The 25888-nt window shown below is 33.5% G+C and overlaps 1 protein-coding gene across 8 annotated transcripts in view; it reads left to right on the top strand.

Moving 5' to 3' along the window:
- The window catches only part of LOC107585674 (bromodomain adjacent to zinc finger domain protein 2B), an 84788-nt gene that overhangs the window by 16623 nt on the left and 42277 nt on the right, over positions 1 to 25888 (top strand). For 7 of the 8 annotated variants that reach the window (XM_016272799.1, XM_016272800.1, XM_016272795.1 and 4 more), the window contains exons 2-7: positions 7455 to 7559; positions 11946 to 12134; positions 18002 to 18151; positions 19647 to 19807; positions 20170 to 20367; positions 21794 to 22204. In XM_016272799.1, coding sequence (XP_016128285.1) covers positions 7457 to 7559; positions 11946 to 12134; positions 18002 to 18151; positions 19647 to 19807; positions 20170 to 20367; positions 21794 to 22204 — 1212 coding nt within the window. In that variant the 5' untranslated portion in view covers positions 7455 to 7456. The remainder of the gene's footprint in view (positions 1 to 7454; positions 7560 to 11945; positions 12135 to 18001; positions 18152 to 19646; positions 19808 to 20169; positions 20368 to 21793; positions 22205 to 25888) is intronic. The other variant, XM_016272796.1, reaches the window with a different exon arrangement.

Below are 25888 nucleotides of genomic sequence, written 5' to 3'. Positions count from 1 at the left end.
TATATATATATATATATATATATACACAAACACATGCATGTATACATTTAAGAAAACTGTTATGTTTATATATTAAATATAATTATATATAACATAAATATATACATTTAAATACATGTAAACATTTTCAAAATATATACTGTTTGTGTGTGTATTTATATATATATAATAAATATACACAGTACACATACATATGTAAGCAAAAGCTTATTTTGGATGATTAATCGTTTGACAGCACTATTTATTAGTAGTACTGCTGATTTTGAAGAAATATAGTTTTTGAAATATTTGCCATACTGTAGTTGTAGTTGCTCTTTTTTTTTTTAAGTGCACATCGTCATTACACACATCTGAAAAACACTTTCCTAAAATTCTTTTTGTCTTTCTTTCCAGCTGTGTTTTCCAAACGCATTCAGAAATGTAATGAAACTTGTTAAAGCAGCCTTGTACTTCATTGATCAGTCGCCTATTTAAGACTTTCGTGGGCTTCAGTTCTCAATTTGACACAAATGCCTGTAATTTAGACTAATTACTCTAATGATCTTTAGGAAAAGACTGTAATCTCACAAAAGACATGCTAATATTCAGCGCCTTGTAATTTCCCATCCATTGAATTCAGCAGAGGCCGAGTTGAGCTGAATTCTCCTCCATTTTCTTGCTTTTGATTAAAAATAAATGGGATGTTTGCGCTGGTGTTTCATGACCCTAATTTGGATCTTGATATTGGCTTATCCGACACATATGATGGTGAGATGTCACCAGAGGCAGAAAAGCAGCCGCAGGAATGATTTGAGCCGGCTGTAAACAAGCGTTTGTGTAATCAGCTGTAATAACCCTGGAGTAATTGTGTCTCACAAGTGTTATCTGCAGTTTTCTCTTTCTGGGTGAGTCTTATGAAAACGTCTCTAGGTCATGTTTCAGCTCAACATCAACAGACGGAAAATATGAAGAAAATGAGACAATTAAGCATGTTTTTTTTAAGTCTAAATGCATCGTGACAATTTTTTCCCCCAGTAAATAAAAAAAAAAAAAATCTATATATTAATTATGCATAATATACTGTATATTTTGTATTATAGAATTTTTTTTTTTTTTAAATAAATAAAAATAATATAATTAATTTTTATTATTAATAAAATTTTGTAATAATAATTGAACAAAAATAATTAAAATATTAACATTATACATAATGATTTATAAAAAATATTATAAATTGCATATGTTTTTAATTTCTGTGTTATGTGCAAAATATTGCTTATTCCTTTTACATTATTATTTTATTTTACCTTTTTTATTCTTTCCTGGTTTGAATTACATTTTAAATACGATCATTTCAGTGTGATGTCAGACATTTGGAGCTCTCTGTAATCATTCTTTAGATTCTGGGGTGAACTATGAGCCAGATATGTTCTTTCTGACTTTCATCTATCTGCTAAATGTCTTTCATTGATTGTAGGTTTGAACTGGTCTCAAAGTTCCCCTAAATTTCCTGCTCTTTGTGAAATGTGAGCTTTAATAAATGGATTGAAAGGAAATGTTGTGCAGCGTCAGTGCTTTTAGACTGAGGAGTAATATCACTTTAGAGCAGAGAGCTGATATTGAGGAGAGACTGGAGTCCGGAGGCGCGTCACAGCCGGGTCACATCCCTTTAACCTGCTTTTTTTCTTCTTAAATTGAACCAATTTTGAATAAGAACTTTCTTTATGATTCTTAACCATATTTGTCATTGTCCAGAATTGTTTTCATGTCTCAAGTGAAGTGGATTAAATCATCTCGGCTCGAAGTCAGTCATCTATTATTATCATTATTGTAGTCATTTTTATAATTACTCATTGTCATAATAATAATAATAATAATATATATTATTATTATTATTATTTGTTTATGCTTATAACTATTATACGTATATATAAATATGAATAATTTTAACTTGATTATTAATCGTATTCATATCATCATAATTTTACTATTATTATTATTAGATTATTTTTGATCTCTCTCTATATATATATATATATATATAATTATTATTTAAGTGATAACTATTATTATTTATAATTTTTATAGTTTAATTATTATTGTAGTTCTAATAAAAAATTATAATTTAACAAAAATAATTGCAATATTAAACATACATAATTATAATAAAATATTATAAGTTACATGTAATTATCAATTGTTTTTAATGTCTGTTATGTACAAAATATTGCTTATTCCTTTTACATTGTTTTTATTTGAATGTATTTTATTAATAGAAAATAATAATAGCAATAAATGACAGCCCTGCAGTAGGGCTGTGCAAAAAATCGAATGTGATTTTCATGCGCATCTCGTCTGAAAGCACGTGCTGGAGATTTACTACTAATCACAGAACCGGCTTTACTGGCAAGATGCACATGAAAATCACATTCGATTTTTTGCACAGCCCTACCCTGCAGTCTCAGATGATCTGTGTCTGTTTTTGATTGGATATCTCCAGGCTTTCTTGTGAATTGTAGTGGTTTAGCTTTATGGCTGGGTTGGTTCTTCTAACACGGCGTGTTATTTGCTCTCTTTACTTCCTGTTTTCCTCAGGCTTGATGTAAAAGCCAGCAGGAAGTGTCAGAGACGTGCGTGCGTAAAGAGCGTGGCCTGACCTCGACTATCAGAGTCACTGCTCTTCTTTATTCCGTCTCTCATCTGTCTGTGTGCCTCGACCGAGCTGTGCTTTGATCCTGCAGCGAGATGTGATGAGAATAGAGAAGCCTCTTTTAACTCGTTTGTTGTTGTGTCTCTTTACAGGTTCAGGGTGTTTCTAGAGTTTGTGATAATGCCGAACATGTTTTTATTTGTATAAATATGAAATATATATATTTTTTAAATTCATAAAAAATATATATTAAATATAAAATTTTAAAAAGATCATGTAAAAATATATTTAATAAAATAAAAAATGATTAAAAAAATCTAACATGAATCACCAATAATATATGTATTTGTTACAATTAATTGTCATGGAAATACTGTCACAATGCAAAACAATTTTAATTATCTTAAAACTGGCTTCATTTACATTAAACAAAATAGATTTTCTTTCTTTTGATTTTGGGGTGAAATATGGACATGTTTTTGTGAGTTCATCCAGTGGCATTTCAGTGATCAGTGACATTTTGAGCCGTGCAACAAACACAAGCAGCTGCCAGTCACTCAAGCCACACGTCTGCTCTGGATGTTTTCTCGTCCATCACTTTGACTCTATTATGTTTTGTTCTTCACTAGCAGCGTGTGCTTCATCAGCTGTGTGTCAATATCTGCTGCACTCCATGTCAGATTAATTCAGCGGTTCCTGCTCATTAAAGCTGTCGTCAATTTAACATCTCTCTGTTGTTCATTTGCAGTGAAGCCACCCTTTTTGTTTGTAGTATAATATCTCGTTGTTGTTGTTGTTATTACTAGAAATTTACTGTTATCGTTTTAATGACTGATACTGATTTTTGCATATATTCAAGAAATGTATGCATATTTTGTCATTTTATTTTTGTTTTAAATGCATCTAATCATTAGAATTAGGGATGTAACCGTATGAAAATTTCTTATCACGATTATAGTGACCAAAATGATCACGGTATTGTTAAAATGTGCTGGAAATGTTAAAAAAGTACTGACACACAAATAATTTCACCAAGTTTTACATTTCAAATCAACAAACGACAAATAAAAAATTTTTGTTTGCATAACTAAAACAACAACATTGCCAGTGATGTTCAGATTTTAAATGACAACATGACTGACAACAGTTTATCTATAATAGCATGTTCAAATATCTAATGTAAATGTTCAAATAAAGCTTTGAAAAGGTTTCATAAAAGGTAAACTTCACATTTCAGTTTTTAAATAAAGAGAAGGGTCAAGTCAAAATGATAATTGATTAATAAATTATTATATGTATTTATCTGCTCCATAAATAATACTAGATACCTTATTGTTTAAATGTGTAATCTAATAAGGCTCTTTGCTGCTTAACATGATTTTTAATGACTGGAAAACACAACACAATGAACAAGACAAAGCACTGATGCTTCCTTAGGGATACATAGACTAACAGATGGGTTTAATACTCACCAAATGAAAACCTCAATCCCTTGTGCAAGTGCAAACAGAACTTTGTGTGTGTGTGTGTGTGTGTGTGTGTGCGGTCAAAACACTAGCTAATCAGAGTTCCTTTGTGCGGAATGAAGTGATAATGATTTAGTTCATTCGAATCCAAATACATTTTAAAGTAATAATCAGAGCTTGTAACCATTAGGGATGCACCGATACCGATACTGGTATCGTATCGGGCCAGATACTGAGCTCCTGTACTCATACTCATACTCGTTAAAATGCCCCGATACCAAACGCCGATACCACACAGCATGTGAAAAGTGCCATATTCAGACAAAGAAACACCAACAACAGAACAACTAGGGATGTAACGGTATGAAAATTTCTTATCACGATTATAGTGACCAAAATGATCACGGTATTGTTAAAATGTGCTGGAAATGTTAAAAAAGTACTGACACACAAATAATTTCACCAAGTTTTACATTTCAAATCAACAAACGACAAATAAAAATGTTTTGTTTGCATAACTAAAACAACAACATTGCCAGTGATGTTCAGATTTTAAATGACAACATGACTGACAACAGTTTATCTATAATAGCATGTTCAAATATCTAATGTAAATGTTCAAATAAAGCTTTGAAAAGGTTTCATAAAAGGTAAACTTCACATTTCAGTTTTTAAATAAAGAGAAGGGTCAAGTCAAAATGATAATTGATTAATAAATTATTATATGTATTTATCTGCTCCATAAATAATACTAGATACCTTTTTGTTTAAATGTGTAGTATCCACATAAGCTTGTTTTTCATCAACCGGTCAAAATTTACAGCAGGGCATGCAAATTCGGCCCGTTTTTTGATCTACACACCTTTCACTTTTTAAGACTAAAACAAAAGATGGATTCATTATAGCATGTTCAAATATCTAATGTAAATGTTCAAATAAAGCTTTGAAAAGGTTTCATAAAAGGTAAACTTCACATTTCAGCTTTTAAATAAAGAGAAGGGTCAAGTCAAAATGATAATTGATTAATAAATGATCATATGTATTTATCTGCTCCATAAATAATACTAGATACCTTATTGTTTAAATGTGTAGAATCCACATAAGCTTGTTTTTCATCAACCGGTCAAAATTTACAGCAGGGCATGCAAATTCGGTCCGTTTTTTGATCTGCACACCTTTCACTTTTTAAGACTAAAACAAAAGATGGATTCATTGTTATTCTTAATTAAAAAGCATAACAATAAACCGTAAGATACAATGACTAACTAGCTTACAAAACGTTGTAAGACGAGGCATGGCACACACCACATGCTGTATTATATACCAACTAATAAATTACAGAACGTTTAGCAAACACTGAGGAATCAAATAAATATAAAAGAGAGCCTCCATAGCATAACGTGAGGTAAACAGCAAAGATAACAAGCTTTTCAAAATGAAAACAAAAAGAAAAGTAAAACTAAACTTGCTGTCGGTGACAGTGCTTGCATGTTTTTGTCCCACAAGAATACCAACATGTCTTTTACTTTACTTTAGAATGAAACCCATCCATCGTTTCAATATTTGTGTCATTTTTGCTGCATTCAGCTTCGCGCTCCTGACGCGGCGAGTATAAACCAGGCTCTACACTCGAAGGGCTGCACAGCTCAAACGAGTCGCGCGGTTTCGTTATGCTTTCAGTTTTATTTGCCGTTTGATGTTTCTCACATGCAACAGAAATGCAGCGCTTAGGAGTTAAACAATGCACACAAAATTTAGTTGCACCGGCAGAAATTTTTTTCGCAAAATGCGCCCATTTGGTTGCAGTCTGAAGCCCTGTGCAGTACAGTATTTATTTATCCTCAGTTGTTCAAATCGCGGTAATCGAATACGGTTATATTGATAATTAAAATATGAAACGGTAATACTAACCGTGGGGTATTTATCACGATTTATCATCAAACCAGTAATCGTTACATCCCTAATTAGAATACAAAGATGTAATATGCGTGACATGTAATTATGAAAATTTTTTTTTTTAAATAAAATAAATAAATAGTTAATTTACCTGTGCAAGGTAAGCCTGTTGAAATGTGAAAAAATTTTTTTTTTTCGTATTTATGCGTATGTTTTGTCATTTTATTTTTGCTTTTAATACATTAGTATCTAATCATTAGACTGCAAAGACATAATATGCATAGCATGTAAAAATATAATTAAAAAAACAAAAAAACAAACAAAAGTTGTTAATTTACCCATGCACACCAAATAAGTAGCTAATTAAAAATGGAAACATCATTATCTGTTTGCACTTTTTGAAAAATGTTAGTTTAGTGAAATGTGAACACAACTTTTGCTCTTATTTGCTGTGTTCAGTTTTCTTTCGAATTAAGGATGAGATATAAATTGGCTCAAAAGGAAATCATGTTTAAGATTTCACTGAGGAAGAACAAGCATTATGGTAAATAAGATTGGTTTTAAATATGCATGCAAATTTCATTAGATCGTTTAGATGGAGTCTTTTTTTATTTGTGTGTGTCAGCGCCGCCCACAGAAGACCCGTAATCACTTTTCTTTTGCAGTCCGTGAAAAATCACAAATTATTTTGCTTGTCAGTCGGTGTGATTTGCTTTAATGCAGATGCACTCGAAGCGATAATGATGCTGACATTTGCATTCTGTAGGAGATGCATCTCTGTGCGCTGCTACAAGAATTAAACACTTACTGTGAGTTTTTCATGCTTTTCTTTTTTTCTCTCCTGTTCTCAATACTGAAGAAGCTTTGTTAAATGACATTATGGCCATAGCGTTAAAGAAAAATCTGTAGTATATATTTTAAACATTTATTTATTTTACATTTTAATCAGATCCTTTTTATTTTTTGCATTACAGCGTCTTATAACCTATATGTAGAATAAATGTTAAATTGTTAAACAAAAACCACTATGATGTATAAATATTTGAAAACGTACATCATATATTTGTTTTGTAGAAGTAAAGCATGTTTTGATTTCAGAAGCAATAAATTGTGTATTATTTAATTAAAAACAATACATTTAAAAGTGTAAATCAAAAACCATCATGATGTATAAACTTTGAAATTTATATCATATTTCTTTGTTTTTGTTTTTTTGGCATTGTCACAATGCAAAAAGAGGGAAAGGATTGATTTTCTTTTAAGAAAGATGTTTTCTTGTTTTGTAAATACATATAGTTTTATAGTAAAATATGATTGCCACATTGCTTTATTTAGAGTGTGCATGGACTTTTATTTTCTCACTGATGGCCATTTGAATGAAGAGATGGATTCGATTAGGCTAAACGGATAATGTTTGTGTGATTCTGGTGATCGTACTGATTGTTGCTCATGTTGTTTGTCAGATATGGAGTCAGCGGAGAGGCTGGTTTCCCCGACCTCCAGTCAGACCTCCATAAGAGCTGCAGCAAACCCAGAAACCTCATCGACAACAACACACAGCAAGAGCGGTAAGAAACACACAATCACCCAATCCAGTCCATCAGACTAAAAGTTCTGTTTAACTTGAAGAAATATATTGTGACAGAAATACTTTGCTGTTCTACAGTGGAAATGTACTCGTGGTAGTAGTAGTAGTAGTAATAATAATAATTTATAGTAATTTTAATACTAATTATAATAATAAAAAAGTACAACTTTAAGAAATGTAACAATTTCTTTGGTGTTGTTGTGCAGCACTTTGTTTGCTAAAAAAGGTTAAATTTTCACTTGATTACATTCACTTCATTTGATTATCACCACTAATAAATTTGTATTAAATCATAAATCCAGAAAAAAAAACGAAACAGAAAAAATTAATACATCTATATAAAAAAAATTTATTTTTAAGTTTTATTGAATTCAATTGATATACATACTTTTTGATTATTAAAATGTAATTAAACAATTAAAAAAAACTGAATCAATTAAAATTTAAAACAGCAAAAATTGAATTTTAGAACAACTTAAGATTTCACGTGAAAGTATATACATTTCATGATTTCATTTAATTAAACATGCATTTTGATTACCAAAATTTAATTTAACTATTAAAATGGAGTCCAGAAAAAAATACAAATAATTGGGCAAAAAATAAAACTGAATTCATAGGGCCATAGAATGTCATTTTGGTTAAACTTTTAATAAATTGTTAAATTGTGTACATTTCATGATTTCTGTTATTTAGACATGCTTTTTCATTAACAACATTTAGTTTAACCATTAAAACCAAATGGAAAAAAATTAATTTGGTTTAAAAAAAAACTGAATTTAAGAAAAAATTAAGATGATTCATATGAAGAGCTACTTTATTAATGAACACCAACATGAGGCCTCTTGCTCTCGTTTAGTCTGTATGAAATTATCCAGAGACAGTTTGTCCTTTTTCTAAACACATTTTATGCCGCTGGGTGAATGTCTACTGTTGATATAGACGCTGTCAGATTAGCCTGACCACAAAATAATATGCAAATTTATAAATTGTGATTTGTGCATGTTTTTTTTTTTTTCTTGTCCCGTCTCCTCGCCTCTTTGTTCTCGCTCATGATAAGAAATGCCAAGAGAGAATCCGTCGGTTTGTTCCATGCAATTAATAGAGCTTTTCTCTCTCACTGATGAATAATGTATTTGAATTGCTCTTTTTACACACACAAACGCAATCATACACAAAGATATTTTGCCTCGGATAACCTGTTTTGACCAGAGTAATGAATTCAAAGCAAAAGTCAGGTGTGCGTGTCATTATTATGTTTACGATGGTAAATTTCACTCATATTACAGATTTTTTATAAAATTGTTTATATTGTTAAAGTTAATATTTTTCTCAGTTTTTTTATTTTTTGCATTTTTTCTTGAAATTTTTTTTTTTTTACCCCATGGGTAAAATAATCCCTTTAGATAATAATTTATTAATCGACTGAGGCAAATCTCATGAGCCTGACAAAATAGTAAAAGTTGCACTTGTGCAGGTCATATTTATAAACTTCAACTTTTCTGTTTAACAAGAAAATAATACAGGGTTTGAATGACATTTGGTGAAATAAATTATTGCAAAATGTTCATTTCTGGCTGAATTATTGAAAGAGCAAAAATAGTGAGTGATAAAGCAAATAAATTTCACATACTTTTCCTTTTCTTTCTTTTTTACTTCCTCTTGGCCGGCTGGCCAGCAGTTTTGATTATTCCGCCGCTTGGAGTGTATTAATATTTAAAGGCTGTTTGCAGATGTCATTGCCACTTGCAGTGCAGATGAGGGGGACAGCGGGAGGGGATGGAGGCCGGGCTTTTGGATGTTTCTTCCAGCCATTTATTTTCGCCGTCTCGTCCTGTATCGACGGGCCAGGCCTCAAAGGAGCTGACGCTAAATATGCAACTCATTAGAATGAGATTCAAAGATGTGAAAGATGTCTCTTTTTTTTGCCTGTAAACGACCATCACAGCAGCTCGGAGAACGAGGGGTTTTTTGTCTCTCTTGAAGGGGATTTTTCCTGTGTCCAGCTTTTGTGCTCTTACTCTATTCTTTGCAAATCCCTCAGGAGTTTTAGCAGTAAATGACTTCGGGAAAAAGAAAAGCCTTCAGCCCCCCTGAGCAGCCAAGAAAAAGGGAAATTCATTGGTTTAGTAAATGTTTATATGGCTTTTAATTTATGCATGTAGTTTATAGAAACTGTGCATTAGTGAAATACAGTGATGTTGATTGACAATGTTATGGGTTATATCTTAAAAACAAGCCCTCAAACCAGCATTACTTTGCATTTCATACAAATCATGCATGTAGTAGGGATTTACGATGAATGAAATTAAAGCCAAAACTTATATGTAGGGCTCCAGACTGCGACCATTTTTTCTGCCGGTGCAACTCATTTTTGTGAGCGGTCGCACTGGCGCGACCACCGTGTTGTCCAACTCATAAGCGCTGCCATTTCTGTTACATTTGAGAAACATCAAATGGCAAACGAAAGCGAAAATAAACCGCGCTAAGTTTCAGCTGCGCAGCGCGGACCGTTTATCAGATCGGACCGCGGCGCAAACGAACTCGTCCAAGCTCGGAGCAGCTTTACTCAGAAGCCAAAGTTGATTTCGCAACAGTGCTGTGAGATCCAGCGAGAAGCATTTGAATTCACTGCACATAAGGTTACTGCGAGATCTAGTGAGAATCATTCAAATTCTGCACAGAATTCTCTGTTATAAACAGCGCTGACATGCGTCAGGAAACCAGAAGCAGTAACGCTAACTGTAACCATGGTGTTGTGGTAGAAATAGTCAAATGCATTACATCATTCATTTCAGGGTTTGTACAACGTTTTGAGAGAGAAATTCAAACACTTTTCAATGACTTTCAAGCATTTCACACAACTATTTCCAGCACATTAAAGCTCTAAAATGATCCAGTTTGAATGTTATTTTTAATGGGATGACCAAAATATACTTTGTGGTAAATAAACACTTATGTATAATTTAAAAAATGCATCAAATCACAATTATAACCAGTTGACGGCAGCAGAGGAGCACTTATTGGCTTATTAATCATTCATTTCTACTTTTTCTCTATATTTTGAAATTATAAAATCACTCTTATAAAATATAAAATCATCAAGAAATCAGATTTTGTCAGAATTTTACACTTTTTTTAAATTTGTGTGTATGAAGAAAAATCACAAAGTGCCTTGAAAAACAATTTTCTTCAATTTGCTACTAAATCACATATAATAACTGAAGTTGGTCAGTTACATATACTAGAAGAATAATGGTACATTTAATAAGAGTGGAATATATACATTTTCTATATAAAAATTACATTTTGCACCTACTGTTGCTTTACTGTTGTTAAAAGTAAATTTTGTATGCATCTTAACTCAAGCTTAGTGCTTTACTGTCAAATCTGTATAAACGATAAACAAAAGAAAAATAAACAAGAAATGAACGTCGTATTATTAGTAACTGCACTTATTAATGCAAAACAATAGTAATTTTATGATTAAATTATCTATATTTTTAATACTCCCGCACACCACCCCCAGCGCTACCAAATCTGCTTCTGGCGCCACCATCTGCAGAACTTAGTGGTGCTGGTGCGGCTTGGTGCGATTATCAAACCGCAAATTCTTTTTATTTTTTAAGTGCTGTTTCAAATATTTTCGTAATATTAGTAATAATCATTGATTATTTGTATTGTTTTATAATAATGGGTTTTATTATTATTATACTAACATAATACAAAATAATAATAAATCATAATAAAACGACAATAATAATAATATTAAAGTCAAGTCAAGTCAAAAGTACTTCTATCATTTAAGCGGGTAGAACACAAGTCATCAGGGCAGTTATTTGAGATTTGACTTACTAGTCACATGGAGCGCAGCGTCCTGGAGATGTTGTCCGACATGAGCTCCGCTCCAACTCTGCTGGGATGCAGACCATCAGCGCAAAACAGCCTAGGACGCTCCCAGAAAAGATTCCAGTTATTAACAAAGAGCAGTTTCTGTTCTTTACACCATGACAATAACCATTCATTTAAAGCAAAAAGTTATTATATTAAAGTTATTATTATTATATAGCCATATTAATTAATAATCACACAATTTTTGCCAAATTATGCAGGCCTACAAGCAATCACAGCAAATCTATAATGTTTTAATTGCATTTTAAATAGCATTTTATCAGGGGGAAAAAAATCCCAATTAGAATTTACTTTCTCTTTGCTGTATCTGTGAACAACTTCTTAAATTCATTGTAATAATGTAAATCCACACACATTCTTTTCTAATTACTGCAAATGGTCTGATTTCTCTGACAGGCTTTATGTATCAGACGGTTACACATGCATGAGTGATATCTTATGATTTCTCTCTCAGGTCATTTGTTCCAAATGTTTGGCAATCAGGGTTTGGGAATTTCTTCAGTTTCCAGTGCCTTTCCCATGATCAGTCACCCAGTCTTCAGTCTGCACTCCTCTTCTCCTGTCTACTCTGAATTCGGAGGTCTGGGAACTCTGGGATTGTCGGCCGCTCTGGCAGCCCGCTCTCAGATCGGAGCTTTACCAGGTATGTTTAGCAGAAGTCATTAGCTTCAGGTGTTTTTTCACAGGTACAGGCCATACAACAGATTTACAGTGTTGTTTAAATCTTATGAAACCGGTCAGAAAAATGTCTGTGTAATATTTAACACCAAAATTGCTTGAAATGGTGAAGAATGGCAAGAAAATGTTTTGAGATTATTTTCTGCATTATATTTCCTGAACATTAAGCACATTTTACCCCCAAATTCTTATCATAATGCTAAATAAATAAAAAATTATAATTTGCATTACAATAAAGTGACATTAAAATAACATTTAAATTTTCAAATATTCATACGTCATGGTAGTTTGTTGTGTATCTTGATTTAAATTAAAAAACAACAATGTTTATTGTACAAGTATAATTTGTATATGCATATAAATAGAATTATGCATTTATTCATTCATATAATAAATATAATATAATTTATTTAAAATGTTATATTTTTATATGTATGTAACGTCATGTGTATATAATATTTATAATTATTTAATAATCTAATATTTATAATTTAAATTATAATTGAACATTTTGAATTTGAATTATATTATTATACCCATTCTGTTGGACTGTAATTTTTAGAATACTGCCAGAAAATGTTTTTATTCAAAAACATGTTTAAGTTGAATATTTTGTAATGTATTATCTGAATGTATTTTAGAAATTTTTTTTTTGGTCTTATGTCAAGTTAAAATGTTTTTAAAATAATTTAAAATTCTATAAATTATGACCTTGTCTTTGCCATGTAAATAGCCTTGAGGCTAACATGGCATTAAAAAATTATTTAAAAAATCACAGTTAAATTACAGTTATTAAAGTTACACTTTATTTCAAGGTGTCCTTGTTACAGTGTAATTATACATTTAAGAACGGAGTTATATTAATTAACTACATGTGCTTTATGGTTAGGGTTTGGCTCAGGGTTACTTACATGTAATTATCCATAATTTATTGTTATTATAATAGTAAGTACATGTAACGTGTAACAAGGTCACCTTAAAATAAAGTGTTACCTATATGTGACCCTGGAGCACAAAAGCAGTCTTAAGTCGCTGGGGTATATTTGTAGCAATAGCCAAAAATACATTGTATGGGTCAAAATTATAGATTTTTTTTTTATGCCAAAAATCATTAGGATATTATATAAAGATTTTTTATTAGTAATATGCATTGCTAAGAACTTCATTTGGACAACTTTAATTTTCGATTTTCTCACCCTCAGATTCCAGATATTCATATAGTTGTATCTCGACCAAATATTGTCATATCCTAACAAACCATACATCAATGGAAAGCTTATTTATTCAGCTTTCAGATGTTGTATACATCTCAATTTCGAAAAATTGTCCCTTATGACTGGTTTTGCGGTCCAGGGTCACACACACACATATATGTGTGTATATATAATATGAAGAGTTCAGATGCAAAAACCTCTAAGTACGTCTGACGTTTTTCTTTAAAATTAGCATTTCTTTCTGGCTACTATGTATAGGTTTCTATGTAAGTATTGGTACTTCTGAATGGGTTGAGGCTGGGATTTAGCGCATTTGAAGTGAAAGTACTTGATGAACATGTAATATGTTTTGAGAGCATTCACTCAGTATTGTTCTCATTTTTGAGCAAGATGGTTTTAGAGGCTTTTGCACTGGAACTCTTCACACACACATATATATATATATATATATATATATATATATATATATATATATATACACACCATTGAGAATATTGGCAATTGCAATATCTCAGCAGTGAAACATCTGGATCCGTTAGAGTAAAGAAAATGCAGGGAAAACACAAAATAATATCACAATGTAGTCTTTATTTTTTTTAGGAGGGGGGTTGAAACGTGACCTGGATGTGTTTTTGTGAGCACATAGGCAGCATGTTTCACCTTTTATAGTGCTTTCCATCAGTCTGGAGATCCACGCTGAGGCCGTGACATTTATAAAGACCTGAATGCTTCGGGTCAGAGCTCTGCTTTAACCTCCTGCAGCAACTTCAGCCCCTCACAGACTTACACACTTCATGACACACAATTAGGGATGCACGATATATCGGCCACCATATCGGTATCGGCCGATAAATGCTAATTTTTTCTGTTATCGGTATCGGCCCGATAAGAAAATTTGGCCGATATCTTAAAGCCGATAAATAATGCATTATTTCCTTCAGAGACACTTCAGATGCGCGCTGTTCGTTTGCAGCCTTTTGTGCAATTGTACGTTGTAATATTGTGTTTATTTGATGTATATCTGATTTATCTCATATAGAATGCGTTTGGTTAAGTTAAAAGAGCGCTTCAGTTTACCGGTGATCATCTTTAGCTCAGCACACGCAGCTCAAACAGCAGTGCACAACAATAATAACTATGATTGGGAATGTTGTGTATATAACATTATATAATGATTCTTTTCTGAACAAGATTGTTGCTGTAAAAGAGATGGGGATTGCGCAAATCTCAGCCCTCATCCTGAAGGACAATCAGACACTGAAACTGTCAAATCAACCTAAAGTGATGCTTTTAAGGTTGTTTCTTGTATTCATATGATGTAGGACATGCTTTACTATTTGTCATAAAATGGTTGTTTACAGAACGTGTGTGAGTGTTTTGTGCCGGATCTGTAAGCCATGTGTGAGCAGGCTATTGGAGAAAATGTTGTGTGATGTCGGTTTTAGATTTACCATCTTTAGCGTGTTTATAATGAATGACTGAAATGAGAGTGGATGGAGTAAAGCGCGGTTGTTAGGAGATCTGAGGAGTTGGTGTGAAAGCAGATGCCTGTAATCAAAAGCTAGATTTTCTCTATCTCTGGATCATTTAGCATCACTCACTGACTGTTTGTATAGATTTGCTTGCTCGCTGAGGATTTATGAGCTAGTTTGGTTGTGGTTATGGCACAGTTGAGGATAAATTAAAGAGGTTTTTGTGCTGTTTATGGACGCTTCAAGCTAAGGTGAAGTTGATTTTGTGTCCTGTGTTAAGGAGAGAACAATATGCAAAAATAGCACTTTTTGGCTTCAACATTATGCAGTATGTTGCATATCTCTTTATTTTGCATGTAAATGTTTTAAACTACCCTTTTTACCATAGCTTTCTATATATATTTGTATATGTGCTACATCTAATTTTAATCATATACATACATATACTCACGTAAAGAAATATTTACTACAGAGTCAGTGTTGGGGGTATAATGCATTACAAGTAACTCGAGTTACAGTGGGTACGGAAAGTATTCAGACCCCCTTAAATTTTTCACTCTTTGTTATATTGCAGCCATTTGCTAAAATCATTTAAGTTAATTTTTTTTCCTCATTAATGTACACACATCACCCCATATTGACAGAAAAACACAGAATTGTTGAATACCCAGCCCTACTTTTTAATGTACAAGAATATATCTGAGTTACTTGACCCCATGTTGAGAGAAGTCAGGAGTAATTGCAGAGGTGTTACGTGCGCTTTGTGAACATGATGTTACTGTAGTTCTAGACTAAATGTCAACATGCATTTACTCATCTCACTTGCACAAAAACAGATTCAGTATTGCTCAAAATGAATATCGATTTGCCGATATTATCGGCCGATATGAGCCTGTCACCGATATATCGGTATCGGCGAATATGCTGCCGATATGACATTTTTTTTACAGAACATATAATGCAGATAAAATGCTCGAAATGGTGTAATTACTTAGTTTGTCCAGCAGAGCGCGCTCCATTGTTTGCTACTGGCGACCTGGATGAAACGCTTTAAAGCTTAAGTCTATGGAAAACCATTGAAACTTTAAACGGAATCTCCGTAACGGCGCGGCGAAGCTGCACCAAATTCGTGGGGATCTCTTCAGCTCAAGGAACCCTCTCGAACGTGAATCGAGTGTATGTCTCCAGGCCCTCTTTCGAATGAGACCACCCCCGTGTGGATAGCCCCCGGGGTTCGGGAGTTACGGGTGGTTAAATTCGCTGTCCGGCGCCGACCGATCTAGCGATCCCGGGGGGGCTACTGACGCGCGGAGGGTGGCGTTCGAGAGGGCTCCTCGAGCTGAAGGGATCCCCCGAATTTGGTGTAGATCCGCCAGCGCGTTCGCGAGATAGTGACACCAGTCAACACTTTCCCTTATCGAATGAAAAAAATATACAAGACAAACTAAAATATTTTATATATATATATATATATATTTTTTTTTTTAGGTTTTTTTTGTTCAAGTAAAATAATGCCGCTTTTTAATAATTAAAAATAATCTGATTTTGGAGTTTGACAATGAACATATTGCAACCATGCTTGGGACGGCCCACATAAACGAGCAAAAATGCTTTACATGTCTTGAAATAATCATTTCTAAACATTAAACATTGACTGTCAGTCTTTATTCACCTGTTTCTGGTTGTTTCTCATTAAAATTAAAGTAAGTAGTTTAAATTACATTGCTAATGTCATAGAATAGCACATTGTAACGCAGTGTTACAACGTGCCCCATCTGCGCAACTGGAATTTAAAACTGGTTAGTGTCTTCTGCTAATAATCAAAGCATTAAAAAACTATCTGAACTGATAAATAACAGATTGGAGATTAAAATAATAGCAGATTTGTCTAATTTTAAATGAATAATAAAAACTGAGATTAAAAAATTTACTTAAACCAGAATTTAAATGTTACTATGGTAAAAAATATTCAAACCATGTGTGTTACAACTAACACCCAGTTAATTTGTGCATCGCACTCATCGCAAGTTTATTGTTAAATGCCCTTACATATCTCTGTCACCATTATAAGTGTTTGATTTTAAAAATTGTTTATGTATATATATTCCGTTTATGTATATTCTGTATTCTATATATAGTACCAGTCAAATGTTTGGACACACAAATGGGAAAGTGTCGGCAGATATATCTGTATCTGCCTTTTTTTAACTCCCTAATATCGGTATCATTATCGGCCCCAAAAAACCCATGTCAGTCGGGCTCTACTCCGAATATGACGCAAACACATATAATTCATGCATTTAATCCCATTTTATTAAACATTGTTTTTACTGCTGACATTCGATGATCCAGTTCAACCATACTAATAAACAAAAATAACTTTAGATAACATCCGTTTCATTTTTTGCTGCTGAACAGTGTTGAACCTTCTTCTCCTATGTCTTATTCTTCATGCAATCCAGAATAGCAGCACAGCTGAAATGTTGGTTTGAATTTACTTTTCCTTCAGCCTAGCGCTTATTACACTTTTGGTGTGAAAGGGCTTCTCTGGGCCAGCCCTGATGAGAAAAAGTTATGCAAAAGTACTCATTACTTTCCATAAAAAATAACACAATTAATTACTTTTTTAGGGAGTAACATAATATTGTAATGCATTATTTTTTTAAAGTATTAAGCCAACACTGTTCATAGCAAATCTCAACTGCTTAATAATTTGAGTCATTTGGCACCTAAGAAAAGTATTTAATGAACTTCAGCTGTAGCAACAGATAAAACGAGAAAGGAAAGTTTGTCAAGACTTGATTTGACTTGCAAGTTAAAGTCCGAAATCTGAAGATTATTTGAGACTTCATCCAGTTTGAGACTTTTGAAGAATGAGACTCTCATCCTAGGAAATTTTAAAGGGATAGTTCACCCAAAAATGAAAATTCTGTCATCATTTACTTACCCTTAAGTTGTTCCAAATCTGTATGCGCTCCCTTTTTTTTCCTTTTTATTTTGAACACAAAATAAGATATTTTGAAGAATGTTAGTAACCAAACACTTGACGGTAGTCATGGACTTATATTGTATTTTTTTCATTACTATGCAAGTCAACCGTTTGGTAGCCCACATGCTATCCCTTTAAACTTGATCTGTTTCCACAGATTGGTGGCGTTTTGCAGATGCTCAGGGTCAAGGGTCGGCGGCCTTTTTCCCTCATCTTCTGGGTCTGCCAGCATTATTCAGCGCACCAGCCCTGAACCAAGAGCAACCCCTCCTTCAGTCTCACGCAGCCAGACGCGCTCCGGTGAAAGGTGCTACATTACCGGTCATATACTCTGTGTGTATTTTTATTCCTAAAGGTAGTGAGCTGTTTACACAGACAGCATATTTAGACATCTTTGTGCTCCAAACATGAAGACTGATCCATTGTATAAGCAATATAAATGGCATTTGAACCAAATACCGAGCAAGCATTGCTTTTATCCTTTTAAAATATCGATCAAAAATATACTCCTATTTCATTTAACACAGACAAGTATCTATGAAAATAATGTAAAAACTGTGACAAATATGTTATTACTAAATATCAGGGAAATGTCTTATTCTACTAAAATACAGCAGAACGCTACTCTTTTATTCAGACATATTCTGGTGTGGGGAAAACCAATCTCTGAATTTAGTACTTCAAATAAAATCAATGAAGTCATTATGCATTCTTTTTCCTGAAAATTAAGCACACATTATTTTGTGAAAAGTTACCCCAAATTATTGTTACTGCAATGCAAAAAAAGATGATATTCTTATTCCTATAAAGTGACGTATTTAAATAACATTTACATTTTGAATGTTTATGCATCATGGGAGTATTTGTTATGCAACCTTTAATTGTATCTGAATTTAAATAAAAAATAATTGTATAATTTTAAGTATTATGTATATTAATATAAAATTGTTTATACTGTATATATTTATATTTTTGACATTGATAATAATAACCATTTTTAATAACTGAGCATCAATAATAATTGAAGAGCAAAATTGAGCATATCCACAAAAATAGGAAACGGCACAACTGTTTTCAAAATTGATAATTATAGAAATGTTTCTTGAGCAGCAAATCAGTATATTAGAGTGATTTCTGAAGGATCATGTGACACTGAAGACTGGAGTAATGATGCTGAAAATTCAGCTTTGATCACAGGAATAAATTAATAGAAAACCATTTTAAATGACAATATTATTGATTTTACTGTATTTTTTTTATCACAAATGCATAAGAGACTTCATTAAAAACATTTAAAAATTGTGAACACACTTTTGAGACAATTTCTACATATTATATTTATATGATATATGTATATATTACTATATATTTATTACATTTCACAGTATATGACGAGTAAGTCTGCATTCCGATATTTACCGTGAAACAGTGTCTAGCCTCAGGACTGGAACAGCCTGCTGATGTTTACAGTGTTTATCTCACACTGTCACTTCGACATGTTAATAAACACATTTGAGATTTTATTTGATCTATTACATATAGATGGCATCTATTTACACCTTTACTGTACTCGTGATGAAAACATTCCTCACTGATTTCACAGGCATCTCACATTCACTGTTTTTAGATGATTTGGAAAATGAAAAGTTTAAAGTTTAAAAGCTAGTGAGTTTCCTTGCTCTGTCTACTTGTTATGTAAACAAAAATGATCTGCTCATTCATGTTCAGTTTATTCACGTTTACAGTACAGTGCCATGCTGTAACTAAAGATGTGTTTGTTTCATACATGATGTTTTCTGGAGCAGAACTGAATGGCTCCATCAATGGAAAGGCGAAATCAAGCTCAGCCTCCACACCCTCTCCAGTCCTCATCCCTCCAGACCAGACCAAGAGCCTGAAAACCAGCCCCAAACCAACACTAAACCAGCTAGAGGAGAAAACTAGACTCAAAACAAAAGACGAGGTAAAGACTCATTAAACATGACATTTAGTCATTATTTACTCACTCTCGTGTCGTTATTATAAACCCACATGTTGTTATATTTTCTAGTGGAACTCAAATGCGAGTCAGTTAATTAGTTGACTTGTGTATTGTAAATAAGCAAAGCATTGAAAGGGGGTTTAATGTTTTTCATACAGTATATATGCAGCATTCATATCAGTATGCGTTCTAAATGCTGCTGTTGACACTTTGTCAGAAAACATCATCCACCTTTTTTTGGGACTATTTTTAGTCTGTCATGTCAGCTGGATGGGTGGCAGAAAGGGGTTGTTTGTGTAAACAAAGCGGCCGCTGCTGTCAACTGACATTGCTCTTCCTGACAGAAGTTGCATAGCAAAGTGCCAGACGTCTCCATCAACAGCGACAGCCAATCAGCATCCAGCTCTGACAGCTCGAGCGATGCTCTTAGCAGCTCTGACTCAGACGACCTGGAGGATGTTGACGACGATGATGATGATGATCAGAGTGATGATAGTGTGGACTCAGAAAAGTGCAGAAAAGATCAGAAAGTTATCCGTAAGGTATGTGTCAAAATGGTTTTAATTCAAATAAAATATAAGTCTTAGACAAAAATTTGAAATGAAATAAAATAAGTTGAAATGCTAAAATGACAAACTGATTTACACACACACACACACACACACACACACACACACACACACACACACACACACACACACACACACACACACACACACACACACACACACACACACACACACACACACACACACACACACACACACACACACACACACACACACACACACACACACACACACACACACATTGTAAATTATTATAATAGTATGAACACAGATGAACATTTTTTTATCTTTTTAAAATCTAGTTAACAAAAGATTAAAAATGTAATCTCTGTATTTAGGTTTATTTTTTTAAAGGGGTCATATGATGCAAATTTTCCAAATTCTCTTTGGAGTGTTTCAAGCTGATTGTGCATAGATAAGATCCCTGAAGCTGCAAAGACTAAAGTCTCAAAACCAAAGAGATATTCTTTATCAAAGTTAAGACTCTGCCACGCCCCCCTAAAACGGCTCGTTCTAACACGCCCCCACATATCTACCTCACTATGTGGAAATATTTGCATAATGCGGCCCAAATGTGCACGCAAAGAAAGAAGGCGTGGTTTCAGTAACCGCAGTTAGTGTTGAAGCAGCATGTCAGGGAGACGCTGTGTGTTTCTAGGTGAAAGCAAAAGCACTTTATTTGGCCTTCCGAAAGTAGATGCATTTAGGAATCTTTAAGATCACTTACAACAGAACAGCAATGCATTTTATGGACGACAGTTTCATGCAGTGCGTGCAGTGCGTGCAGTGATGAAGCTCGCGATTATGGTAAGGGGCGTTACATTTATGATGAGTGCTTGCGGTGTTCGGCCAATCACAATGCACTGGGTCAGCTGGCCAATCAGAGCAGACTGCGCTTGTCGGAAGGAGGGACTTTGTAGAAAACGAAGCGTTTGAGAGAGGCGGGGCATAGAGGACCTACAATAATGTACAGTATTTGAAAAATAATGTGTTTGTATGTTGACATTAAAGCATGTCAACATATTCTGTTACACCAAGTACACAAAATAATGATCTTTAAAAAAGCATCATATGACCCCTTTAAAACAACTTATTTAATGTTTATACCGTTTCAACCTTTTATATCATAGAAAATATGGTAGTATGCTATTCTAAATGTAGCCTTTGGGTGGATATTATTTTTTTAAATGTTATCGTGAAATGTATTATTATTATTTATTATTATTACTAATACTACTAAAATATAAAAACAAACAATAATAATAATAATAATGAAAAGATTACAAATATTAATGGTATTAAATAATCCACATTAAAAGTAATGCAATATTTAAAAAACTGTTGAACAAAGCTGTTACATTATTTTATGTTAGTATAATTTGTAATTCTGCTTACCCAGGAGGAAATGCACACAGACAGGAAGAAGAGCCGTCACACTGTAGGACAGGATAAGCTGGATGTCCAGGGTTTGCTTTTGTCCCAGCTGCCTTTGCACATCCAGTCCCTCAGGCCGACAGAGGAGCCCAGCAAACACGCCAGTGTCATCCAGGCCACAGGTCTAGCATCCAGCGCAAAACCGCTTGCTCTAGTCATGCAGCGACGCAGGGACAGAGACGCACCGTCCCCTACAGACCTGCCCATCTCCCACTCATCCTCTCCAAAACCACCTTCCCTCACCCCGTCACCCAAGCCTCTGTCTCTGACTTCCTCTCCCACACCGCCCTCCTCCAAATCCACCCGTCTGAAGACTTGCAAGAATTACCTCGACCAGACCCTGCTCACCATTAACAACTTCAGCAAGCTCAAACAGGTGACTTTCTCTGAAACACAACCAGATAAAAAGCATGCATGCATGCGCACATGATATTTGCTGATCAGTGTTGAGGAAGAACCTCGTTTCTGAAACTAAACTACAGTTCAAACTTTTTTTTGAATGTTTTTGAAAGAAGTCTCTTCTGTTCACCAAGGCAGAGTTTATTTGACCCAAAAATTAAAAAAGTAAAAACATTACAAGTTGTGAAATATTGTTACAATTTAAAATAACTTTTTTTTATGTGAATATATTGTAAAATGTAATTTATTGCTGTGATCGAATCTGAATTTACAGTATCATTACTCCAGTCTTCAGTGTCACATGATCTTCAGAAATCATTCTAATATGCTGATTTGCTGCTCAAGAAACATTTCTGATTATTATCAATGTTGAAAGCAGTTGTGCTGCTTCATATTTTTGAGGAGACATGACACTTTTTTGAGGATTTAGAAGATAAAAATAAATCGGTAAAACTTTACAATAAGGGTACATGAATAATCTTGTGCTAATGTTAATGTTAATGCATTATTTAATATTTATGGGTAAACGAAATCAAACAGCCTCTTTGAGAAAGAATAAGAAATACTCTGGCTTTGAAATAAATTAAAAGAATTTAATATCATAATTTAAGCTTTTGACATCTTCTTTATGAAGATCAGTTATTAGTGTATTTACAGTAGTATTTTCTACACTTGATGAGGAGGATCAACTAATCTTTTTCCACCCAGTAATGTTTATGGCAAAGCTGAAGATGTAAAAAGCTCAATTGTTTTTAACAACAGTTTAAAAAAAATTATAGTATTAAATTATTTTACTTTATTTCAAAGTCAGAGTATTTATTTTTCTTTCTTAAAGAGGCTGTTTGATTTAGTTTACCCATAAATATTAAATAATGCATTACCTATCAAACATGTACTAACATGTAATAAAGCCTGCTGTTATTCATGCCTGAATCCATATGACTCCAGTTGTAGTTAAGGACAGCTCTTCATTAATTCATGATTAGTTACCAACTTTAATAATCATTAGTATTTGATGAATTAAGTATTAATTTAGGCATTAGTACGATTATTCATGTACCCTTATTGCAAAGTTTTACCAATAAATCTTATCATTTATCTTATCATATATTATTGAAGGAAATTATAACTTTTATTCAGCAAGGACACATTAAATTGATTAAAAGGGACAGTAAAGACATTTGTAATATTTCAAATGCTTTGGACTCTAACATTGATTAAAAAATGTATCCGTTTCCACAAAAATATTAAACAGAAAAATCTATTTTTTCAACATAGATACTAATAATGACCTTAATTAATAATTGAGCACTGATAATAATTAAGCAGCAAATCAGCATATTAGAATGATTTCTGGGGACAGTAAAGACATTTGTAATATTTCAAATGCTTTGGACTCTAACATTGATTAAAAAATGTATCCGTTTCCACAAAAATATTAAACAGAAAAATCTATTTTTTCAACATAGATACTAATAATGACCTTAATTAATAATTGAGCACTGATAATAATTAAGCAGCAAATCAGCATATTAGAATGATTTCTGAAGATCATGTGACACTGAAGACTGGAGTAATGATACTGTAAATTCAGATTCGATCACAGCAATAAATTACATTTTACAATATATTCACATAAAAAAAAGTTATTTTAAATTGTAACAATATTTCACAACTTGTAATGTTTTTACTTTTTTAATTTTTGGGTCAAATAAACTCTGCCTTGGTGAACAGAAGAGACTTCTTTCAAAAACATTCAAAAAAAAGTTTGAACTGTAGTTTAGTTTCAGAAACGAGGTTCTTCCTCAACACTGATCAGCAAATATCATGTGTGCATGCATGCATGCTTTTTATCTGGTTGTGTTTCAGAGAAAGTCACCTGTTTGAGCTTGCTGAAGTTGTTAATGGTGAGCAGGGTCTGGTCGAGGTAATTCTTGCAAGTCTTCAGACGGGTGGATTTGGAGGAGGGCGGTGTGGGAGAGGAAGTCAGAGACAGAGGCTTGGGTGACGGGGTGAGGGAAGGTGGTTTTGGAGAGGATGAGTGGGAGATGGGCAGGTCTGTAGGGGACGGTGCGTCTCTGTCCCTGCGTCGCTGCATGACTAGAGCAAGCGGTTTTGCGCTGGATGCTAGACCTGTGGCCTGGATGACACTGGCGTGTTTGCTGGGCTCCTCTGTCGGCCTGAGGGACTGGATGTGCAAAGGCAGCTGGGACAAAAGCAAACCCTGGACATCCAGCTTATCCTGTCCTACAGTGTGACGGCTCTTCTTCCTGTCTGTGTGCATTTCCTCCTGGGTAAGCAGAATTACAAATTATACTAACATAAAATAATGTAACAGCTTTGTTCAACAGTTTTTTAAATATTGCATTACTTTTAATGTGGATTATTTAATACCATTAATATTTGTAATCTTTTCATTATTATTATTATTATTGTTTGTTTTTATATTTTAGTAGTATTAGTAATAATAATAAATAATAATAATACATTTCACGATAACATTTAAAAAAATAATATCCACCCAAAGGCTACATTTAGAATAGCATACTACCATATTTTCTATGATATAAAAGGTTGAAACGGTATAAACATTAAATAAGTTGTTTTAAAGGGGTCATATGATGCTTTTTTAAAGATCATTATTTTGTGTACTTGGTGTAACAGAATATGTTGACATGCTTTAATGTCAACATACAAACACATTATTTTTCAAATACTGTACATTATTGTAGGTCCTCTATGCCCCGCCTCTCTCAAACGCTTCGTTTTCTACAAAGTCCCTCCTTCCGACAAGCGCAGTCTGCTCTGATTGGCCAGCTGACCCAGTGCATTGTGATTGGCCGAACACCGCAAGCACTCATCATAAATGTAACGCCCCTTACCATAATCGCGAGCTTCATCACTGCACGCACTGCACGCACTGCATGAAACTGTCGTCCATAAAATGCATTGCTGTTCTGTTGTAAGTGATCTTAAAGATTCCTAAATGCATCTACTTTCGGAAGGCCAAATAAAGTGCTTTTGCTTTCACCTAGAAACACACAGCGTCTCCCTGACATGCTGCTTCAACACTAACTGCGGTTACTGAAACCACGCCTTCTTTCTTTGCGTGCACATTTGGGCCGCATTATGCAAATATTTCCACATAGTGAGGTAGATATGTGGGGGCGTGTTAGAACGAGCCGTTTTAGGGGGGCGTGGCAGAGTCTTAACTTTGATAAAGAATATCTCTTTGGTTTTGAGACTTTAGTCTTTGCAACTTCAGGGATCTTATCTATGCACAATCAGCTTGAAACACTCCAAAGAGAATTTGGAAAATTTGCATCATATGACCCCTTTAAAAAAATAAACCTAAATACAGAGATTACATTTTTAATCTTTTGTTAACTAGATTTTAAAAAGATAAAAAAATGTTCATCTGTGTTCATACTATTATAATAATTTACAATGTGTGTGTGTGTGTGTGTGTGTGTGTGTGTGTGTGTAAATCAGTTTGTCATTTTAGCATTTCAACTTATTTTATTTCATTTCAAATTTTTGTCTAAGACTTATATTTTATTTGAATTAAAACCATTTTGACACATACCTTACGGATAACTTTCTGATCTTTTCTGCACTTTTCTGAGTCCACACTATCATCACTCTGATCATCATCATCATC

Source organism: Sinocyclocheilus grahami, unplaced genomic scaffold (genome assembly GCF_001515645.1).
Source record: "Sinocyclocheilus grahami isolate Dianchi unplaced genomic scaffold, SAMN03320097.WGS_v1.1 scaffold73.1, whole genome shotgun sequence".
NCBI classification, from domain to species: Eukaryota; Metazoa; Chordata; class Actinopteri; order Cypriniformes; family Cyprinidae; genus Sinocyclocheilus; species Sinocyclocheilus grahami.
The sequence above is the reverse complement of the archived record's forward strand: the minus strand, read 5'-3'. Positions and strand labels throughout refer to the sequence as shown.